Source organism: Chamaea fasciata, unplaced genomic scaffold (genome assembly GCF_029207755.1).
Source record: "Chamaea fasciata isolate MVZ Bird 193981 ecotype frontalis unplaced genomic scaffold, bChaFas1.0.hap1 SCAF_4, whole genome shotgun sequence".
Lineage (NCBI taxonomy): Eukaryota > Metazoa > Chordata > Aves > Passeriformes > Sylviidae > Chamaea > Chamaea fasciata.
The window spans coordinates 77,727,707-77,748,595 of record NW_027094089.1 but is presented as its reverse complement, the minus strand read 5'-3'; the positions used below and the strand labels follow the sequence as shown (position 1 = coordinate 77,748,595).

The 20,889-nt window shown below is 43.9% G+C and overlaps 1 protein-coding gene across 1 annotated transcript; it reads left to right on the top strand.

The window, feature by feature from the left end:
- Positions 1 to 7,548: 7,548 nt before the first annotated feature.
- On the top strand, positions 7,549 to 16,195 carry CHMP1B (charged multivesicular body protein 1B). Its single transcript, XM_066182162.1, has 8 exons — positions 7,549 to 7,673; positions 9,775 to 9,872; positions 10,581 to 10,727; positions 11,529 to 11,597; positions 11,751 to 11,858; positions 12,206 to 12,249; positions 12,551 to 12,623; positions 13,213 to 16,195. Exons 1-8 carry the CDS (start codon positions 7,658 to 7,660, stop codon positions 13,255 to 13,257), a joined length of 600 nt encoding a protein of 199 aa, XP_066038259.1. The 5' UTR covers positions 7,549 to 7,657; the 3' UTR covers positions 13,258 to 16,195.
- Positions 16,196 to 20,889: the final 4,694 nt, after the last annotated feature.

Sequence of the window (20,889 nt, the reverse complement as noted above, 5' to 3'; positions counted from 1 at the left end):
AAAACCCTAAAAGTACTCTGGAGGATTATTTCTTAAATGCCCCAAAATAAAATGCAACAAAAGCTAAAGCAAAGACACAAAAATACTGTTTAAACTTGAAAAAACTGCTATCCCACATAAAAGCTTTTGTAGTCTCTCAACCTTTGGAGGTCCTTGTCTTCCTCCAAGGCTAGGCTGAGTCTAACCACAGCTATACAACCCCAAGTAGTGGCAGAGACATTCCTGGCTGATGTATTGATTTATTATTGAAAGGAGGTTAAATTTTTTTAATAAATAATTTTGATTCTTTATCTTCACGCTGGTTCTTTTAACTGCTTCTCTCCACTAGTCTTTTTCCAGCAGAAAAATCACTTCCCTGTCACATTAACTAAGTTTAATTTTCTCCTTAAACCAGTCCCAGGCTTCTCATTTGCTCAGTGGTTGACAAAGTATTTTCAAAGGCTAAATATTAATCTATTTAAGAACAGACAGAAAGCATTTGGGGGAAACAACAACAACAACAACAACAAAAACCCCTTTTAAATCTTTTTCACAACCAATGGTTTATTTTCCTCAAATCTATCTGGAGTGAGACCCCACGTCCCTATTTTAAATTGAACATCCACAAACCATTGCAGAAGACAACCAGTACAGCTCAGCAGAAGATTGTGCCAGTGCTCCTGGCAGAGATAAGCTGGAAATTGAGCTTATTCAAGAAATTCATGGTAATAGAACAGGGGAAAAAAATATTACTAAATAAACGAGACCAATAATGTAGAGCCCTTTGGTTTTCTTTGTCCTACTGGCTTTCAAAAATACCTAACTTAGATTTACACCAATTTTTCTCAAAACTTCAGAGTTTTGAGGGACCTCAGGGACCTCGGAGGTGGAGAATCAGATCATTAACACTGCTATTGGAGAATTAAATGGTTTTATTGAACTGATTCTTTCATGCCCTCTGGCTGCTGCCTTTCAGATCCTGGCAGGTTTGGACTGAATTCCTAAACACTTCTCCCTGGGCTTTACAGTCCTGTTTGTCTTCATTGTTCCACAAAGAGACAGAAGAAATCTCTCTGCTGCTTCAGATAAATAATGCCCATGGTGGAAGACGTTTTCTTGCCATGAAACTTTGAAGGAGATGGCAAAGGAGATTTCAAAGGACAGCCAGAAGATTTTAAAGGCAATGATGTTTAAGGAACATGAAATATGACTAAGAGGAGGGTGATAAAAAATAACCAACAAAAGAACAACTAAAATTTAAAAATAAAATCAGAAACTGAGCATTTTCTAAAACATTAATTAATGGACCCTGCTTTCTTGGAAAATTATATCATTTCTGGTGTGCACTCTAAATGAGAACAAGTTTTGGTGAATTTTCTGTGGAACAGAAACTCAGTTTTGTCCACTTTCAGTGTGTATTTTAGGTGGAACTATTACAGGAGTATCTCAGTGAAAGAACAACCAACAGTTCAGCGGTGAACAAAACAACATTCAGTTGCCCAGAGAAGCTGTGGCTGCCCCATCCCTGGAAGTGCCCAAGGCGAGTTTGGGCAGGACTTGGAGCAAACTGGGCTAGTGGAAGGTATCCCTGCCCATGGCAGGGGGTGGAATGGGATGGAGTTTAAGGTCCCTTCCAACCCAAACCACTCCATGATTTTATGTTTCTATGATTAAATCACCATCACTGGTAACCTCAGTGTCTCCTGTTGCTGCCTTCTACTTGTAATGATTTTCTCGAGTCATGGAAATGCTCATTTTAGGATGTAACCATGCAATGTGTGGCACCAAATATTGCCAGGATCAACAGGCCTTTTACACCGGGAGGTACCTGGCTCCCTATCGCCAGAACATCTGCCTTGGGCTGCAATCCAAGATGTAACCGAAAGTGTGTATTTCATTTGGCACCTACTGAAACTGGTTGGGGAGGTGTTTTCTTTATCTCTTGTAAAACCCATTCCTCATAACTCCAGAGGGGAGCAGGTGGGAGCCTTCTGTTAATGGGCAGCTGTTAAAACCAGGTGGGGCAGTGTTCTTTATCTCTTCCATGACCCATCCTCCCTCCAGGGGATATCTGCTGTTAATGGGCCATCGAGGCTCACTGCATGGCTGATAAAATTACATCCCATTGGGAGATGCTCCACCCAGGGGGAGGAGCCAAGCATTCCTACCTGGATAAACCCTGAGACTCAGAACATCACGACAGCCTGTTTGCACTGGATTCCCAGAAGAAGACAGGACCCATCTCACCACCGCTGGACCTTCAGAGGGAACCTACACCCTTCTACAGGATCATTGCTTCAACAGAACCACATCTGTCACTGCAGGAGGACTTAATTGGTCTGCTCCCAATACCCTGACCAACAGGGTGTCAGGTTGTATTCTGACTCTGTCAGCGCTTTCTTTTTTTTGTTTGATTTGGGTTTTTTGTACTTTTACATTTTTATTTTTAATATTCCTAGTAAAGATCTGTTATTCCTATTCCCATATCTTTGTCTGAAAGCCCCTTAATTTGGAAATTTTAATAATTCAGAGGTAGGAGGTTTACATTCTCCACAGCTCTGGCTTCCCCTGTCCTTCCAAACCAAGACAACATAACTGTTTATCCAGGTCCAGACAGTGGGAAGAGCTGTATTTTGCCATCGTTTCTCCATGCGGAGGCAGGACTGATTTGTCGTTCCCTCTTTGAACTGGACTTGCTCAGTTGCCAACCACCTGCAGTGGAAATCTAGTGAGTCACCAGCATTTTGGGCCATCAGTAATTCTGAGATGCAGAGTCCTCCTGCTGTGGTGAATCTGCTGGAAGTAGAAAAGCAAAGTAGCTGATGGGCAACGCGTGCACATCCCTGTGCCAGTGGTCCTCCATCCAACAGAAGGAGGCCAAGCTGTCTGGCTTATCCTGAGGGATAACATCATCCCTCCTCCCATGGCCAACTGCTTCTGCCTCAGAGATGCAGCCAAGATCCCACATCTCCCAATGTCTTTATCACCTTAATTTCTTTTTGTTCTCTGTAGACTTTAAATACAATGTGAGTCCAACACATGTATTGCTTTTATTTGCATCCACTAAAAAACCTGCATTTTAATTACAAGTGTTCTTGCAGGGTCAGAGTTCTCAGCAGTGCTGTATCACACCTGGATTTGCTCTTTCTGATGTTCTACCCCCTGAATTCCTATTTAACATTTGCTGCCTCTTGAGCCTCATGCGTGACTGACACCAGGAGTGACTCAGGGAACAGATCAATTATTGTGATTAAAATTGATCCTCATCACTCTGGGTGTCACAGTTCACAAGCCAAATCCCATGAGCTCATTTGGCTTGGGCCTGCAACCATTGCCTATGGTGAGAATCTCACTGTGCAGAGTAAAATCATCGCTACATCAAAATTAAAGGACTTGATCATCACAAGAATAAAAATCAAGCTATGTTTGTGGCCTTTATACCTAATGGCAAAGTCATATTCAGGTTTGGATGCATTTCAAAAATGCCATTTTATAGTAAGAGCCAATGTTTGGTAGGTTTATGCAATATGGGATCTCAGGTACCATGAAAACAAAATGTACTTTCGTTCCCTCTTGCAAAACATGAAGGGTATTCCTGTGGGCTTGGCTGAAAGGCAACAAGGAAATGCCAAATGTTTGTAAAATACTGCACTGAAAAGCTCATTATATTTAACAGTCCTGGGTTTGTCAATTCCTGCATGTGAAAACACAAAGTATAGGGGAAAAAAGAGATGGAAAAGAACATGGTGGAGGCAGAATAAAAGAAAGAGAAAGACTGAGATGAAACACCACAGACAGAGAAGGAAAATTTTAAATAATGAATGTTTTCCACTTCATCACCTTCCTCCCCTAAACACCATCACCACCTGTAAGTGCACTCATTCAACTGGCAAATGTATACACCTCCATCATGCCTGGAAATTGAATTCTGCTGAGTTTTCAGCACTTTTATTTAATAATTTTGATTTTTTTAATAGATACTTGCAGTTTGCTTCTTTCCTAGCTCATCTTCTTGTGCAGCTCAGTTTGTCAGTTTTATTTCTCCAAAGTGCTACGGAGAGAGCAACATATAATTCACAACTCAATAAAATTTAAGGAAAAATAAATATTTGCTGCATCCAAGATGAGATGGTGGATGTGTAGGAGGGGAGGAGGCAGGAGGTAGACTGGAAATTGTTGCTTTTGGAAGAGATTTGAGAATTGAGAGTTGGTACCTCAGTGCAAAATGGCTGAGGCTCTAAAATGGATTTATCAAGAATTGAAATGAAAAAATGCAGGAGGGAACTGTTCAGAAATTGTGTCTGTGCAAGCTGATTTCAGTCTAAAGACCAGTACTGGACACCCACGATCGTTTTAAGATAAACAAATTTATTTACAATTTTATTGGCTGGAAAATGCCAGCAAATGCACCTTCACCTTTCAAAACCTGGGATACAGCAAACTCCTTCTCACTTTTTGAGACAGGTGGTCTCTACCAAGAGTTCAGAGATTAATCAGCAGCTTTATTCCCTCCCAATGATTGGTGACTCAGATGTCAAAGAACAGGGACTCCAATGCCAAAGTTATTCTTTTTCTCTTGGGTGAGAGAGGCTGGAGGGTCTGGGCACTGAGCTCCCATGAGCAAAGCCTCAGTCTGAGCTCCAAGCACAGCTCAGGAGGGACCCTCCTACACTTCCAGAATGTTATTATAACAAAAATATTTCTAAATTATTAAATTATATAGGTTTCATTGCAATCAGTGCCAGCATCTTGGTGTGTCTCTACACCTGCACCCACAGTAGGTAACATGTTTGATTCAGGTTGCTGAAGATAATTGCTTGGTAATGTGTTTCTTCCAAATTTGGAGGTTTTTTAATAATAAAAATTCAGTGATGATTGTCAGGAAAAACCACAAACCAATAAAATGTATTTCTTTTTTTACCTCAGGTAGCTTTTTAAGGTATACCACCAAGATATTTCCTCAGTAGTCAACAGGAAAGAGAGATTTCAGTTGGAATTTGTGAGAATGTCCTGAGCAGCTCTGAGGAAGCTGCAGCCCAGCATGTTCCCTCTTGTGTCACCTGTGTGACACTGATTGATGCTTCTCCAGGTTTAATTGAGGTAGAACATTACATGCTCCTGTTTCTGAGCAGGTTTTGCTGCTTTGTTCTCTAACATTGTTGTGGGTAATTAGGCCAGGTTCACTTCTCTTTGACAGCACTGAAATGAATCATTTTTTTTCAGAGTAGGCAATCACTCTAATACTTCCTATCTAATATCACCGCCACCTCCAAATCGTGTCCTAATGAGAGAGTTCCAGGAATATTAGAGAAAAAAGAGGTGGATATTCAATGATCTAGTGGCTGCTTGTGACTCTGGAAACCCTTATTCATTTAAAGAACTATTACTCATGAGAATTACTGTGCAAGCTTCCAGGAGGCTGAACACAGGATGGTTGTCCAAACAGGAACAGGCTCTTTTAAACAGAGAACTATTAAATATGTTAAATCTCTGCTACAGCCCTCCCAAGATTTGATTTAAAACCAGAAAACACTTCTGTGAACTGGTGATACTGAGAATTATCAGATACAGAAAATCTCATCTTCTCCCATCTCCTGGATAAAAAGGTCCTTCCTGCAGACCTCTCCTATTACACACATGGAGTCTGTCACTGTTGTGGTGTTACCAGCTCAGTTTCAAAGCTTTCACAGCCAGGACTCAGCGATCTTTATCACTATAAATTCAGACTCCTGAGACACCAGGAAGAATAATTAGTTACTGGCTTTGCTCAAGTGTCTTCTGCCACACTCTTTGCAGTTCATTTGCCACAAGCACTTCTGCGTTATTACCGTATCCACAACTCCTACAGGCATTTCACCTGGGAAGAACTGGCAGCTCAGATGCATCACTCCTCTGGCAGGTTTTGTCTGAGATGCCTCAGCAGAAGATATTGTTAAATATAAATCCTGGGGGTGAGAGGCTGGACATGGCCCAGCCCACAGCCCCCCAAATCCTGGGCTCATCCCCAGTGTGGACAGCAGGAAAAGGGGGATTCTTCTCTGCAGAGCTGTGTCACGATCCACTCACACAAGCGGGGTTCGTGATGGTTCGTTTTAGGGATCTCAGAGCGCAAAAGACACAGCAGGGGACAAACTCAGTTTACTCAATCACAAATGCACCTTTATTTAGTGCCAACAAATGTGATAGTGGGGAGAAAAAAAAAGAATAGTAAGAAAGACAGAAAAAGAGGGGAAGGGGATTATAGCTACCAACATGGAGAGTTGAGTCCTCGAGGCTTTTGAAGATGCCTATAGACGCGAGTTTCTCCAGTGGGGAGATCTCAAAAGTGAGTGGGGGTCTCCAGGGTTTTTATAGTCCTCTCCGAAGCGACAGGCAGTTGGCCAAACAGGTGGGGGAAATCATAGCAGTGTGTTCATTTAGAGAACCCAGAACAAGTCGGTCGTCAGCAGGTACAGTGTCAACCAGTACAAGTCAGCAGGTGCAGTCACTTCACCGTGACTTGCCCATTGTTTCTGCTCAGATTCTGATGTTCCGATATGCGTGCTGGGTTTTTCCATCGAACACACCTGCAGGCAGCACTTGGCCAACATCCCACCTCAGCCAGGCCAGAACTTCTGTGTTGAGATTTTAAAGTCCCTTTTAGGGGTTTCAGTCTCTGTTCTTGATGATGGTCGTGAGGCAGATGAGGGATCTTCGGACCGTCTCTTACAAGCTGCCTCCAGCCCTGGGATCCAGAAGCATGTGGAGATGCTGGAGCCAGTCCAGAGGAGGCCACAAATAATTAGAGGGGATGGGGCAGCTCTGCTCTGGAGAAAAGCTGGGGGAGCTGGGGGTGTCCACTGTGGAGAAACTTTGGGATGACTTAATTGTGGGTTTGCAGTACCTGAAGGAGCGAGCTTACGAGAAAGATGAAGAGACACTCTTTATTTACAAGGGACTGGAGGGACAGGACAACTGGGGAATCGATTCAAACTGAAGGAGTGGAGAGAGATCCAAATGAGGGGACATGAAGATGGTGAAGTGCCTTGAGGAGCAGCCGAGGGCACTCGGTCTGTTCAGCTGGAGGAAACTGAGGGGAAACTCAGCGCAGTTACAACTCCCTCGTGAGGGGCAGGCACTGATCTCTGTGGTGACAGGGAACGGCTGGAGATGTGCCAGGGTCAGGCTGGAGATCAGGAAAAGTTTCTTCTCCAAGAAGGTGTCGGCTCCCCAGGGAATGGGCACAGCCTCAAGGTTGCCAGAGCTCCAGAAGCGTTTGGACAATGCTCCCAGGGATGCACAGGGTGGGATTGTTGGGGTGTCTGTGCAGGGCCAGGAACCCGATTGATGATCCACCTTCCAACTCAGGATATTCTATGATTTAGCTTGCATATTAGGAGGAAAATCTTCCTGTGAGGGCGGTGAGGCCCTGGAATAGATTTCGAAGAGAAGCTGTGGCTCCTCCATCCCTGGAAGTATCCAAGGCCAGGCTAGCCGGCATTCGGAGCACTCCAGCCTCCAGGGCCGGGTCGAGGCTCCCGCTCCCTCCCGCCCGAAGCCGCAGGCGCGGCCCCGCCCCGGCTCGTCACGGGGCCGGAACCCGCAGCCGCCGGAGCCGCCGCCGCCGCCGCCGCCGCCCCGGGCCCAGCGCTCCCCCAGCCCGGTCCGGAGCCGCGCCGCTCCCCCCGGGGCTGCCAACATGTCCAACATGGAGAGTATCCTCGGGCGGGACCGCGGGCGGGACGGGCCGGGAGCCGCCGGGCTGGGCCGGGGAAGGCGGCGGCGGCGGCGGCGGTGACAAGCGAGGCCTCCCCGCCGGGAGGAGCCCCCGAGGAGGCGAATCCCCCCTCATGGGCGGTGGTCGCGGGGCCCGAGGGGCAGCTGCAGGAGAAGGGGAAGGGGCTGGGTGTGACAGTGGCAGGGACTGAGATCTCTCAGTTTCGGAATTCTCTTCTAATGACGAGAGGACCGAGAAGGGTCATATTCCATACCGATATCTCCAGGGGGTGTCAGAGGATGGGGGCAGGCTCTGTTCAGTGGTGTTCAGCACCAGCACGAGAAGCAGTGGCCATAAACTAAAAACCAAGGAGTCCCACCTGAACACGAAGAAAAAGCTTTCTGTGGAGGGGGCAGAGCACTGGAACAGCTGCCGTGGGCGGTGTGGAGTCTCTGTCTGGAGACATCCCAAACCCACCTGGACACGTTCCTGTGTCCAGGTGACCCTGCCAGAACAGGGGGCTTGGTCTGGGTGGTCTCTAGAAGTCCCTTCTAACCTCAGGTATTCCGTGATTCCGTGATTTCACCGCCCTGAAGGGAAAAGGAAGTGAGTGGGAAGCTCGACGTCTCCTGCCGAGGTGCGATCAGGCAGCGTTGTTTGGGAGTGAGGAGGAAAAAGCAGGGCTGTGGTGGGTGGAGGGACAGCCCAGTTCCCGAGGCAGAAAACACAATTTCAACTAAAAATAGTGCAAATTGTGCTGCAGGGACAGCATGTCTCTGTATAGACTGGGGTGATGTCAGCAGGACTGTGCCCCGAACAGCGACCACGTCAGCTGTGCTTCCTGCTCTTGGAAATAATTTATACACAGAGCCCAGCGTGTGCTGACTGAAACTTTCCTGCTGTATAAAACCATCTTAACGCGCAGGGGCAGGAAACTCTTAGAGATTCCAGAGGTCTCAGTGTGGTTGGAATGTGCAGGGAGTGCTGGCACTGCCGGTTGTCTTGGTAGGGACTGTCGGGATTGCTGGGGCAGCTGACTGTGAGTCACAAACTGAGGTGGAAGTTGGGTTCCACTCGGGTTGTGGCAAACTTGGGTTTGTTCTCGAGCGTTGAGAAAGACACTTGAAGGGAGGAGCAGGAATGTGCTCCTTAGGGATGGGTCAGCTGGTTTAATGTCAGGTTAATTCTCCAGCTGAGTAACTGAGGAAGTTATTTCAAAATAAACTGCTCTGGTACTGGTACTTACATTAATAGATGTTCTAAATGCAAAGTCAGCCATGTTACCTGTTTGTAGCCTGCCTGTGATGTTTATAGGATAACAAAGACATTCCTAAGGTCTCCAGGTTGCTGTCAGAGTAAGAGGAATGGCTGGACTTTAAAGCAGAAAACAGTTCTAGAATAATTTATGTGCTTGAAATATTGAAGACGCCTCAAGTAGTCGTAATGTTTAGCTTTGTGCTTCCACTTAATTGTTAATCATCTTAGTACCTCTTGCATCTTCCTCTTGGGATATCACAGGCGGCAGGAAAGAAACCTACAAAGCTTTTTACTTGAAGATTTAGTTGTTGATTGTTACGTTTACAGCACATGCTCTATTCTCTGTCAGTAATAGTTCAGTGCAGTCATTCCAAATTACTCTGAAGGCTTGTCTTACAGTTTTCTTGGAGCTTTCAGTTTGAGCAGTTGAACTTTTGTTTTTAAGGTTTCTCTTCCTGACTGAAGTACTCACTGCCCAAAAGTCAGGTGACGGAGCTGTCGGTGAGCCCGGGATCACTCACATGACCCAGGACTGGGAAGGAGCTGGATGAGCAATTTAAATCCAAGATCCTGCTGGGTTGTAGCTGGCCGTGGCCAGCTGAGCCAGTTTGCTGTTATACTGTTCATTTTTTGTGTTCCTCGTCAGTGACTTTGGGCTTTTTTTTTGGATGGGGAAGTTCCAGGGAAATCAGGAAGCCACATCATTTCACTGAGAGTCGCAGGCTTTTGGGTGCGGGAGTGAAAGTAACCGGCAGAGAACCACTCTCAGTTCCTCTTGGGGGGTGTTTGGTTGTTGGATTTATCACTCTGGAAAAGGTTTGGTCCCTTAACTTACACTGCAGAACACCTCTTTAATTTGAAGTTTGCTGCAAAGGAGCTCAACAGGAACTCCAAAAAATGCGACAAAGAAGAAAAGGCTGAGAAAGCTAAAATTAAGAAGGTAGGTCTGAACCAAGCTTTTTAGATCTGTTGCTTGCCTGTTAGAGCAGGAAGGCATCTGGTGTTTTTTCATTTCCCTGGTGTGCATGCTAATAATCATGTGGTCAATGTTTGTGATTTTAAAAATGTGACTATAAATCTTCCTGTGCGTATTAATAAACATGAGGATAAATCCTTGTGCATCCTCATGGACAGCTTCTGGCATTTGCTTCCCTAGAGGATTGTCTTGTATGTGCTTTGGTAGAGACTGTTCTCAGAGTTAAAGCCACTTCATGTTTATCCGCTTGTATTAAAAGGGCTCATGGAGAGGAACTTCAAAACAGCTTTTGAGTCCTTGAAGTAGTGAAGAGACTGACTGAGCTGATTTAGTGTATTATTGCCCATGAGATACAGCTGTACCACCTGTGCCTGTGTTTTTATCTTGAGACTGAAAATGTTTTCAGGAACAGAAATTATCTGTCTGTAGCTCTGCAAAACTGCCTATTTGAAGTGCGTTCTTTCCAGTGCCTTTCTTGGAAAGAAGTTAGGAGTTCTATCTTGGAAATGTTCGGGATCTACTGTGGGAGGAGGGAGGGGGGATGGATTTCTTTTTTGATAGAAAAAGACATAGTGACTAATGAGAGCTTCTTTCAAAGCCAAAACAAACTATACAGAAGTCTTATGGGCCGGGTTGAAAGGCCTTTCCTATTGTCTCTCCCTCTTTGCCAAGGCCATCCAGAAGGGGAACATGGAAGTGGCGCGGATCCACGCGGAGAATGCCATCCGCCAGAAGAACCAGGCCATTAACTTCCTGCGCATGAGCGCCCGCGTGGACGCTGTGGCAGCCAGGGTCCAGACTGCTGTCACCATGGGCAAGGTGAGGCCCTCCCCATCATGCAGGGGCAAGGAGGAGAGCTCTCATCTTCTCTGGAGTGGTCTTCATCCCGGCGGGAACGAGCTGGGAACTTCCGCTTTTGCTTTTAGAGGTAGCCAAGGATCGGGTGCGGGGACTTCCTCTCTGGCAGCTGCTCTTTGGATTATTTCACAAAGATAGTTCTCCCCTTCAAAATGGAGCCTGAAGTAGGGGTTGTCATTCCAGAGATCCTTATTAGCTCAAATAGTTGTTTAAGGTAAACTGATTTACTGCTCTTCACCTTGAAAGTTTATTGTGACCTGTGGACCAAGTGTATCCCTTAGCAGTGACAGGTCTCAAGTCTACAGAAATGAATGCTGTATAAAAAGCTTGTTTTTAGTGATTTTTGCCTCTGAATGTGTATTTCAAGTGGCTGAGTTAATTTCTAGAGCTGGGAATGGTAGGAACTATTTAAAACAGGACATTCCAGATGGCAACAGGATGTTCCCTCCTATTTGATGCTGTCAAAGCTCTGGAGAGAGATAAGAGAGCTGGGGAAGAAATAAGAGAATCCCGGAATAATTTGGGTTGGAAAGGACCTTAAATCCCATCCACTGTCACCCCCTGCCATGGGCAGGGACACATTCCATTATCCCAGATTGCTCCTAGCCCCATCCAGCCTGGCTTTGGACTCTTTCAAGGATCCAGGGACAGCCACAGCTTCTCTGGGCACCCTGGGCCAGGGCCTTCCCACCCTCACAGGGAAGGATTTTTTCCTAAACTGCTCATTTTTTCCTTGTAATAATTTCCTTCCCCTTGTTTCAGGTAACGAAGTCGATGGCAGGGGTGGTGAAGTCAATGGATGCCACCTTGAAGAGCATGAACTTGGAAAAGGTAAATAGACGTAATTTTCTTTGAACTGACATTGAAAGCAGAGGGGACAGCAGTCACAAATTTTAGAAACGAAAATTCAATCAATAGTTTTCCAGTTGAGATGTATTGTTTCTGTTATCTGAAGATAAGTGATTTGATTCATATTTTTCATAGATATCTGCACTAATGGACAAATTTGAGCATCAGTTTGAGACACTGGATGTTCAGACACAACAGATGGAAGACACAATGAGCAACACTACAACATTAACAACGCCACAAGTAAGAATAATAGAATATATTTCAGCAAGGTGATCTTAAGTCATGTGTCTAAACTGTTCATTAACGGCACTTGAAACACTCGGGTATACGTTTGGGTTTTTTTACAGATAAGTTGAATTCTGTAGAAGCATTATTTACAAGCCAGAATTCAATTAATGTCATTTTAACTGCTGAGCACCTCTGCTCCTTATTTTTGAATTCATACCTTCTAGTGGTTAAGCACAAAACTATTCTGCCAAAGGCATTTCCTTTAAATCAGTTTTGTTGAGATAATTGCTGTTCTCTGAAAATCTAACAAGAGGTTGTCAGAAGCTCCAAATGCAATAATCCATTTTGTTTTCCTTTAGAACCAAGTGGACATGCTCCTGCAGGAGATGGCAGATGAAGCAGGGTGGGTGAAATTTCTATTTCTTGAGTAAATTTTGGTTCCCGCAACCCATCCCGGTTATATCTAAGGTCAAATACCCTTGTTTTATAAGTCTGTCTCTTGGAAGCAGAGAAAAACCATAATTTTCCTTTTACCTCTGGACATCCCTGACTTGTCCTGGTAGTGAGTCAGAATTACTCACCAGCCTGTGTAACTCTGGAGTGTTCAAGGGGTGCTGTCTCATTGTTCTCTGCTGTCAGTCGTGGTGCTTCCCCCTTGATCCACCTGTGCCTGACTTGGTGTTTGCTCTGTTTTCTCCTGTTAGCCTTGATCTGAACATGGAACTACCTCAAGGACAGACAGGTTCTGTTGGTACAAGCGTGGCCTCAGCAGAACAGGTAAACGTTGGATTTTCAATGAGGTCAATGTTTTCTGGAGAAATGGAATGTGAGAATTAATGCTTCACTCAGTCAAAACAAAATACTGAATTGCTGAAGTCTATTTCAGCCGTCCCAAGGAAACTGTGTAGTTAGAAGTCTTGCTATTAAAGTAATTTTAACAACACATTTGTTGAATACTAAAGAGAAGGGACCTTAAAACTCTTCTAGTGCCTTGGGCAGGGACACCTTCCACTATCCCAGGTTGCTCCAACCTCTGTCCAACCTGTCCTTGGACATTCCCAGGGATGGGGCAGGCACTGCTTCTCTGGGAAATCCATTCCAGGCCCTCCCCACCCTCACAGGGAAGGATTTCAGCCCCCTTGTCCTATCAAATATTCCACGTTCTTTGAAAAATCCCACAAAACCCTAACCCCTTCTCTGCTTGATTCTGTGTTCTGAAACTCCTCCCTCACAGCCATGCTGGAGGTCTTAAGCAAATCTTGTTAAGCCGTGAGAGAATTTCTCATCAGCTGGACATCGGATGGCAAAAGTTGCTTTTACTGTTGCTGATGTTTGGTTTTTCCCTTTTTGTTTTCCAACTGTGCAGGATGAGCTGTCACAGAGACTGGCCCGCCTACGTGATCAAGTCTAAGTGAACAGAGCTGCAGTTCTTTGGAGCTGCTTCCAAATTCTCTGTCTGGAACTAACCCTGCACTACACTTGAGGTGTAAAAAAGTCCAGCTTAGGTGTTTGAATATTTGTAATATAGGGTACTTCACTCCCAGCTTGCTACTCTTTCTAAAATACATTAAGTGACCCAAAAACATCAGCTCCAATGTCCTTTTCTGTACATTTGGAAGTTGATCTATTTTTTGCAAGCTTTTTTCACAAATTCAAGTTGATGTTCTAAGTCAGCTACTAATGGTGGTACTTTCTAGTTCCGGGCAAAGCAGAGTGTCAGTGGGATATATTTTAAATTATGAATTTTTTTAAATTATGAGAACTGTTTATGGTTGGAGAACTGATATATCAGTTTAGATGATTGTTGTAGATCATTTTCCTACAGAGCCAAACTCCTGGAACACACAGGGATGGACAGCGTGGACCTCCTGGAAAATGTACTTGTTGAAACAAATAAGTGGACTTTGAGTTTTTTAGTCTTTAAAAGTTAGAATAAATGAGCTGAAATTAGCAGTTTAGTTAAAAAATTAGCTACCAAAAGCTGATTTCATATAACTGGGGACTTGTATGGTGGCATCACTTTAGCACAGGAGGAATAAAATATATTTTTGGACTCTTTGCCAGGTCTGTTGCTCTCTGCAGATAAAATCCCATTGTTTGTAATATTCTGGTTGTGAGGAGTAGCTAATTTTAGCAATCCTTTACTATTTCTACATAGTGAGAGAGTCTGGCTGCTCTCAGTAGCTTCAAACTCTTGTTGCAGTTTTAAAGTAAGAGATGGTTGTAGAAATTTGTAGCTGAGACCACTTGTGATGTGTTGTGATAAACAGTGACGTTCAAATTCCGAATTTTTTTGGGCTCATTTTATGTTTTGTCTTTGTAGGGGTGAGGGAAGGTGTGGAGAACTAGGCTTGGAATTGGCTCTTAATTGCCTGGTACTAAGGGCCACGTGGGTTTTTCGGTGTTAGGGAATTGTTTAAAGAAAAGAAAAAACCTCACTTTTTTATTCATGCAGGATTTTTTCAATGAAAATGTGCAAAAATGATGAAACTTTTTAGAGCAGCTTCAGACGTTACTTTGAATGTGTTATCCAACTCCTTCTGAGGGTTGAGCAGGATGTTAGGTTCTGAAGTAATCAAGGTTACTGTAAAGATAAAATCTGGAAAATAAGGTAGACAAAACAACCTTAAATGTTGTGGGATTCTCTCTCACACTGGCAGCTGAACCAAAATGGTGAGTTTAAAATGGGTTCTTTTCACTTGTTAGAGAGAAACGGGGCATAAAAATAAATGTAAGCACCTTGAGTGTTTCCTCCTGTAAACAGGAGAAGTTGGAAGGTGTTTAAAAACCACGTACTGAGCTGTAGTCTGGCTACCATCCCTTCAAATGATTAATAAAATATTCTAGAAAGGGTCCTGCATTTTCTTCCCTGGCTGCTTCTGAACATTGTAACCAAGATCGTAGTGTATCTATGCAACCCAGCTACCCAGCTGGGGTGGCTGTGTGTGTGCCTTTGCCTTGCTGGACCTCCTTCAGCTTTTTAATATTCAGTTACTTCATATCATGAGAGTGCTGGAAGCTTCCTGCTGTGGAGTCGCTCCACACCGGAGTTTACTTGGAGCTGTCCCTGAAATACTGAGGATTCAGTGTCTGATAGCAGACAGCTCCAGCTGCTGTGTCTGGCTTCTTTTAGTTGTTAAAAATGATGCTGTTGTTCGACTGGTTTGGGCCATTCTGGAATTAGTTGAGGGTCAGACAGCAATTCTGTGCTCCCACGTGGTTGATTTTCCTAGTCTGTTGCCTTGCTGTGAGCCTTGGAGGGATTTAAAAATAGACTGGCACTGAGACTGCTGCAACAGAAAGGTTAAATAAGCTTCATGATTTTATTGATAGTTGTGGAGTTTTGATCTTATCCCAGGCTGGTGAACTCCAGGACCAGCGCAGATTTCCAGTGCTGTCTCTTGGAAGGAATTAACAAATACAAAGGTTTGACTGACATAATTAAGGTTATGTTGGGGGGGCTGTGATGCAATGAAGATTTGGAAGAAATAAGTGTTTGAGACTGGGAATTTTTCCCTATTGACTTCAGGAGCTGCTGTGTATTTCAGCCATGCCAGGGTTTGGGGTTGGCAGCTCCTGTGTACAGAACTCCTGCCCTCTCCTGGGGAAATGCGTTCACTTACGGATGGGAGCTGCATCCAGGAAGGTTGAAGTTAAATTTTAAATACATACATTTTTCTCATGACATTTGGAAATGCTTCAAGCTGAAAGTTACTCAAAGCAATATTTGAGTTTCATCCTTCCTCCCTTCAGGCTTCTCAAAACATTTCTCTTCCCTGAGCAGCTCTGGCTCCTCACTCCGACCTTGTTTTGTCTCTGTAAGTTGACTGTTTGTAAAGTTCATTTCATGTTAAATCACTTGTTTGTGCTTTCCTGGAACCTTATTGCCAGCTAAAATTTCAGTATTTCTGCTGATGAGCAGGCACATCTAAAGTGAAACATTGCTTGAAATGTTGCTGGGTGGTTTTGCTCAGCATTTTTATCTTCTGTTACTAAAACTGCTGGTTTGTGGTAGCTTTGTCTTCATAGAATTCCAAAACAAAGCCATGCAAAGCTTCAGATGAAATGAGAGGGAAGCAAAACAAGAACAAGAACTTTAATTTCATGATTGCAGTGGGATAAAACTTTACAAGTTGCCTTTGTGGGGATCCTCAGAACCAAAAAATTGTGAATTTTTGTTAAACATAATCAGAAGTTGTGTATAGACATAAATTCTGAAGCTGGTGCAGTGTATAGAGAAGAGAATGATTTTTGTAGCTCGGGTTAAGTTCACTTTGAAAACTGCTTTACTTGTATGGGACAGTTTGTAAATGTAACTGCAGGTGGTAAATAAAACTGTACAGACAACTCATTCTGGGTGTGTGTCCAGGTTGTATGGCTGCTACAAGTCTCTGTACATGGAGGAGAAGCAGATGGGATGTCTTTCCAGTGGGAAGACATCCATAAAATCCAATCTTTATGAGGAGAAAACAAGAGGAAAATAAAGTGGGTACTACTGAGAGAGATTTGGGACAATTGGGGAGTAATTAATATTAAGTATAACAACAAAACCTCTAATTTTATGGGGTTTAAAAAAATGTTTAGTCTGAGAGGGCCCCATCCTTACAAATCTCTGAGGGTTTTCTGTCCTTACACACAGAAAAAGGGACCGCTGGAAAACGGGCAAGGAGGTGATGTGGGTTTGAGTTTGGGATTGGCTTTCCCAGACCTAAAAATCTTCAATTTTAACATTTCTATTCAGTCGTTGAAGAACCAGCAGAGGGCACCTCAGACTTTTTTTTCATGGATCCTACAGAAACGACGGGTTGGAGCAGTTAAAAGAAAGCTGGTTGGTTCAGGGAACAGTCTCTCCCGTGAACCTTTGTTTGGGCAGCATCCACCCGCTGTAGGATGCGCCTGTGCCGGGCCTTTGATCCCAAGATCCAGCTCGGCAGCATATCCACAGGGCCGTCAGCTGAATAGGGTCAGTCTGCATTAAATACTCTTCAAAACGGTCCTTTGCTGCCTTTGGGGGCAATTTAGGTCTCTGAGATCTGTTAGGAATGTGAGTAACCTTGTGCTTAAAATTTGGGTTTAAATTATATTTTTAGTTAAATCTTGGGGGGGGGGGGGGGGGGAGTTAGCTGTTGTCGTTCTGCTTTTGACCAATCATAATTCTTCTGTTTTATACATAAGAAAACACTCAGTATGCACTGATGGAAATGGATTTTAGTGGTAAATTTTATTTTTTTTATCAAAGCTTTGATGGGCTTTGGTTTGATGAAGGACTGACTTTAATTTTAGGATTCTCTCTGCAGTTCTGCCTTCACCTCTTGCTCGGGCTGCTTTGAGCTCACGACAGCACTTGGCTCCCAGCTTTCTTGTTTCAAACAGTATTTTTCCAGTGGAACCCCGAGTAGGGTCAGTGGCCTTGCTTGTTTCGGAAGCAGCTCCCTTCATTACCATTCCGTGAGGGAAAGGCCCGACGTGAACAATCTGTAACTAATTTCACGTGCCAGTGGAGCCGCTTTTCACTGGGAGAAGATGCACTGAGAGAGTCTCCCAGGCTCCTGCTTCCCTTTGCTGCTCTTTATTAAGGAACTCACCCTGGATCAGCTGCACGACGTGGTTCAAAAGGGAATATCAAAGGGGCTGCAGGATCCAGGTTTTGGGAGATCTTTCCGGGTTCTTCCAACAGTGCCGGTTGCCGTGAGGAGCTGCCAGAGACAGACTCAGCACAGAGGCTGCTCACAGCCCTTACCTAAATAAGGGAGATTTCAGAGAATAAAATATTTCATATTGCATATTTCTAATCTAAATAAGCATATTTAATAATCCAAACAATCTAGGGAATAAGTATGCTAATTATATAGAATAATACAACAAAATATAATAAAATTATCTAAATAATCTAAATAAAATCTAAATGTCTAAAAACAAAGATGTTTTACAATCATGCCTGTGTGCATTGCTTTGGATATTCTAATTTTATTAAGCCTGAGTGAAACAATCTTTTTGCAGAAGTCTAAAGCAATGAACATGACATAATGTGTGTATCTGACAAGATAATAATCAGCTTAATTTAATTTCCCTGCTATCTGATTCATAATTCTTTATCACAATCAATTTCTGTCAAAATGGGCTGTCAGGGATAAGAAAACATTTGAAAACTTCCTTTAAAGATGCTCAGTATTTTTTATTGAATCTTTTATGACTCCTTTCTTTTTTTAAAGATTAGATAAACATAACCCTGGAGTCTCTACAGGAGATACTTCCCTTTATTCTTATCACAATGAGGGCTTTGTTTCTCGTGCTGAAAAATGGGTCATTACTGGAACCATTAAGCTGGATTTCTGTTGATGGTGGTTTTTCAGTTCCAGGTTCCATCTGAAGTCCCAGTATTTGCCTGGAAATCCATTGGAGAAGCTGGCGGGTCTGTTCAGAGTGTTGTAAATTAGTTCCAGTCTCCACGAGCCTGCTGTGACTAATTGATCTGACCTGGAAGTGGATAAAGTCCATAACAGTAAGATCAACCTTTCCTCTGGTAATTTGACAAATAGAGCCCCTTTTTAAAGTCCCGTGTAGGCTCCATTCCCCATTTGTTCTGTTGTGATGGGCATCATTTCCGTGTTGGAGTGATAATGATTTTCCAGATTTCTGCTGATTTGTAGAGCAGGTGCTTTTATTTATTAATGCCAGAAGAAGGGAGAGGTTCAACACCACCAACAAAAAGAGAATTCCTGGCAGCAGCTGTATATCAAAGCCATTACTTGTCCAGTTACCTCACTGTAAGTATTTGACCACTGCTTAAAATCTTCAAATTTCCACGTAAAATGACAACTTTTTTTGCAGAGTAGTTTTATGTATAAACAGAGTAGAAGTAATAATTCATTAGTGGTAACTATTACATTTAACAATTTAACTGCTTTTTCATCCAAACATTTTAGAAATACAAAGATTAATACTCACCAAACCCCAAGCTGTCTGGTGTGTGGTGAGTTTAAAGCAGAAAATATGGAAAATTCCAGGTTGTCTCTGAAATTTAATGCTTTTGCTGAAGTTTTACAGGTTTTTTTTTAGTCTGTGGTTGGAGTAATAAATAAACCAGATATTCCCAAGCTCTTCATTAAGGTTTATGGGGATGTTTGGGAAATCAGGCTGTTTTCTCAGGATACTCTTTACCACACAGGTTTTCCTCCTCCTGCACTGTAGGGATGTGCAGGAAGGCCGGTGGTTTGCGGAGTCGCTCCACCTCATTTATTTCCTACCGCCACAGGGAAACCAGGAAATCTCAGTGTTGTGTGTGCTGCTGCTCTTGCAGAAAGGGCTGCTGGAATGGGACCTGTGCAGTGGAAGCTCCTGGAAACTCCATGTTACTGCCTAATTAATTTTTAAGAAGAATTTTAGGCAGCCACTCTAAGTACTGTATTGACTGTAGGTAAAGCCGTGCTGCTTTCTGGATGGGCAGCAATTTAAGGAATTTCTCTGCTCCCAGCCCCTTCCAAGCCCACATCCCATTCATCCTCTCCCATCCCCACCAACTCTGTCATGGTATAAACCCCCCAGCCGTAAGCCAGGGGAGTCCAGTCCCTATTTATTTGTGCTCCAGTGGGATTTGAACCTTGGTCTTCCAGGGTGAAAGGTTGAGGGATGAGTGTCTTGTTTACCTGTGCTTTTCAGAGAATGTTTTCCTTTAATCTATTAAGCAGACACACCATTTTGTCCCGTGGTGTGCAATGGGATCGTTAACGATGCGCTTAATTACTACCAAACCACATCTGAGTGCCCGATGGCAGCAGGCAGGAGACTCAAAGCCTGGTTGGTCAGGCAGGAGGGTCCAGCAAAGGTTCCCCCACCACAGGGTTTAATAGAAACATCTTTCCATGAGATCCTGTGATGTCTCCCTAATTTATGCATGGCTTTGGTGATGGATAAAACCACACTGGATTGTTTCACATCAACTCTGACTGATGGCTGAGAGGGCAAAGTGGGAGTGAATGAGGAGAAACACAACCGTCAATGGATTTCAAAATCCAAATCGGATTCTTTGGAAGTTATTTTCAAAACTAAAAATCCAATTTGGGTTTCTTGGAAAGTTATTTTAAAAACCCCAAGACCTGAGTTAATTCAAGCACTGTAGCACCGCTGCCTTTAACACACCTGGAGATTTCTTTTCTTTGAAACCTTTATGTTCAGACATTCACATCCCAAACATGGCATTTACACTTAATTTTTTGGCTGTGCTGCAGATTTGTTGTATACATTAATCAGCCAAGGTATAGGGCTTGGGCACATCCTCCACCAGGCACAGACACAATAGGGTGGAGAAGGCCCAAGCAAACACAGCTGGTGAACATATTTACCATCCACTGGTTAGTCACACTTGTGGAGTTTTAATTGAATTACCTTTGACAGTGAACAGCAAACCTGGTGGGTGATCTACTAAATTTAACTGATGAATGGGCTCCCTAAAATCAATTAGCATCCAGGGCTGGGAGCATGAACACATCCGTCGCTCGGCAGGGACTGGAGCGGGCTCGGAATGACAGCAGCAAATGTTGGCCAAGTGAAAGCACGGATCTCCTGCCGCCGCTGACCCCTGCTCCCCACATGAAAGAAAAACAGGAGCCTAACAGGAGCTGAAAGAATCTGACAGTAAATCATTTAAGCCCTGTTTTGCACAACTGATACAGGATGCTTCTAAACTGCTTGATTAATGCTGGGCAGTATATTAGAAGCAAGACGTGGCAGAGCAAGGAGTCCGTGGCCAAGCACCAGCTCCACAAACACCATCTGCTCGCTTAATTATTTTGGGGAGATGCGGGATAGCAGGAAGTCAGGAGGAATTAGAAATGGCCTTTTTCTTTTGCTACAGTGATCGAGCCCTGTCTGTGGGCACAGAGAAGCCCCGTCACTCTCTAGGTTGTTTGTTAGCTGAATAATCAAACGATGGCAAAATGCAGGCTGGAGGTTCCTCTGACCTTTGCCTCGGTGCAACCCGACCCTGCGTGGGGCTCAGGCGGAGCATGTAATGAGGGACAGCTGGGATGGACTGGAAATGGGA

Coding starts and splice junctions, on each gene's coding strand:
- CHMP1B (XM_066182162.1), top strand. Junction 11,859..12,205: donor CAACATTAACAACGCCACAA/GTAAGAATAATA, acceptor GTTTTCCTTTAG/AACCAAGTGGACATGCTCCT. Junction 12,250..12,550: donor GAGATGGCAGATGAAGCAGG/GTGGGTGAAATT, acceptor TTCTCCTGTTAG/CCTTGATCTGAACATGGAAC.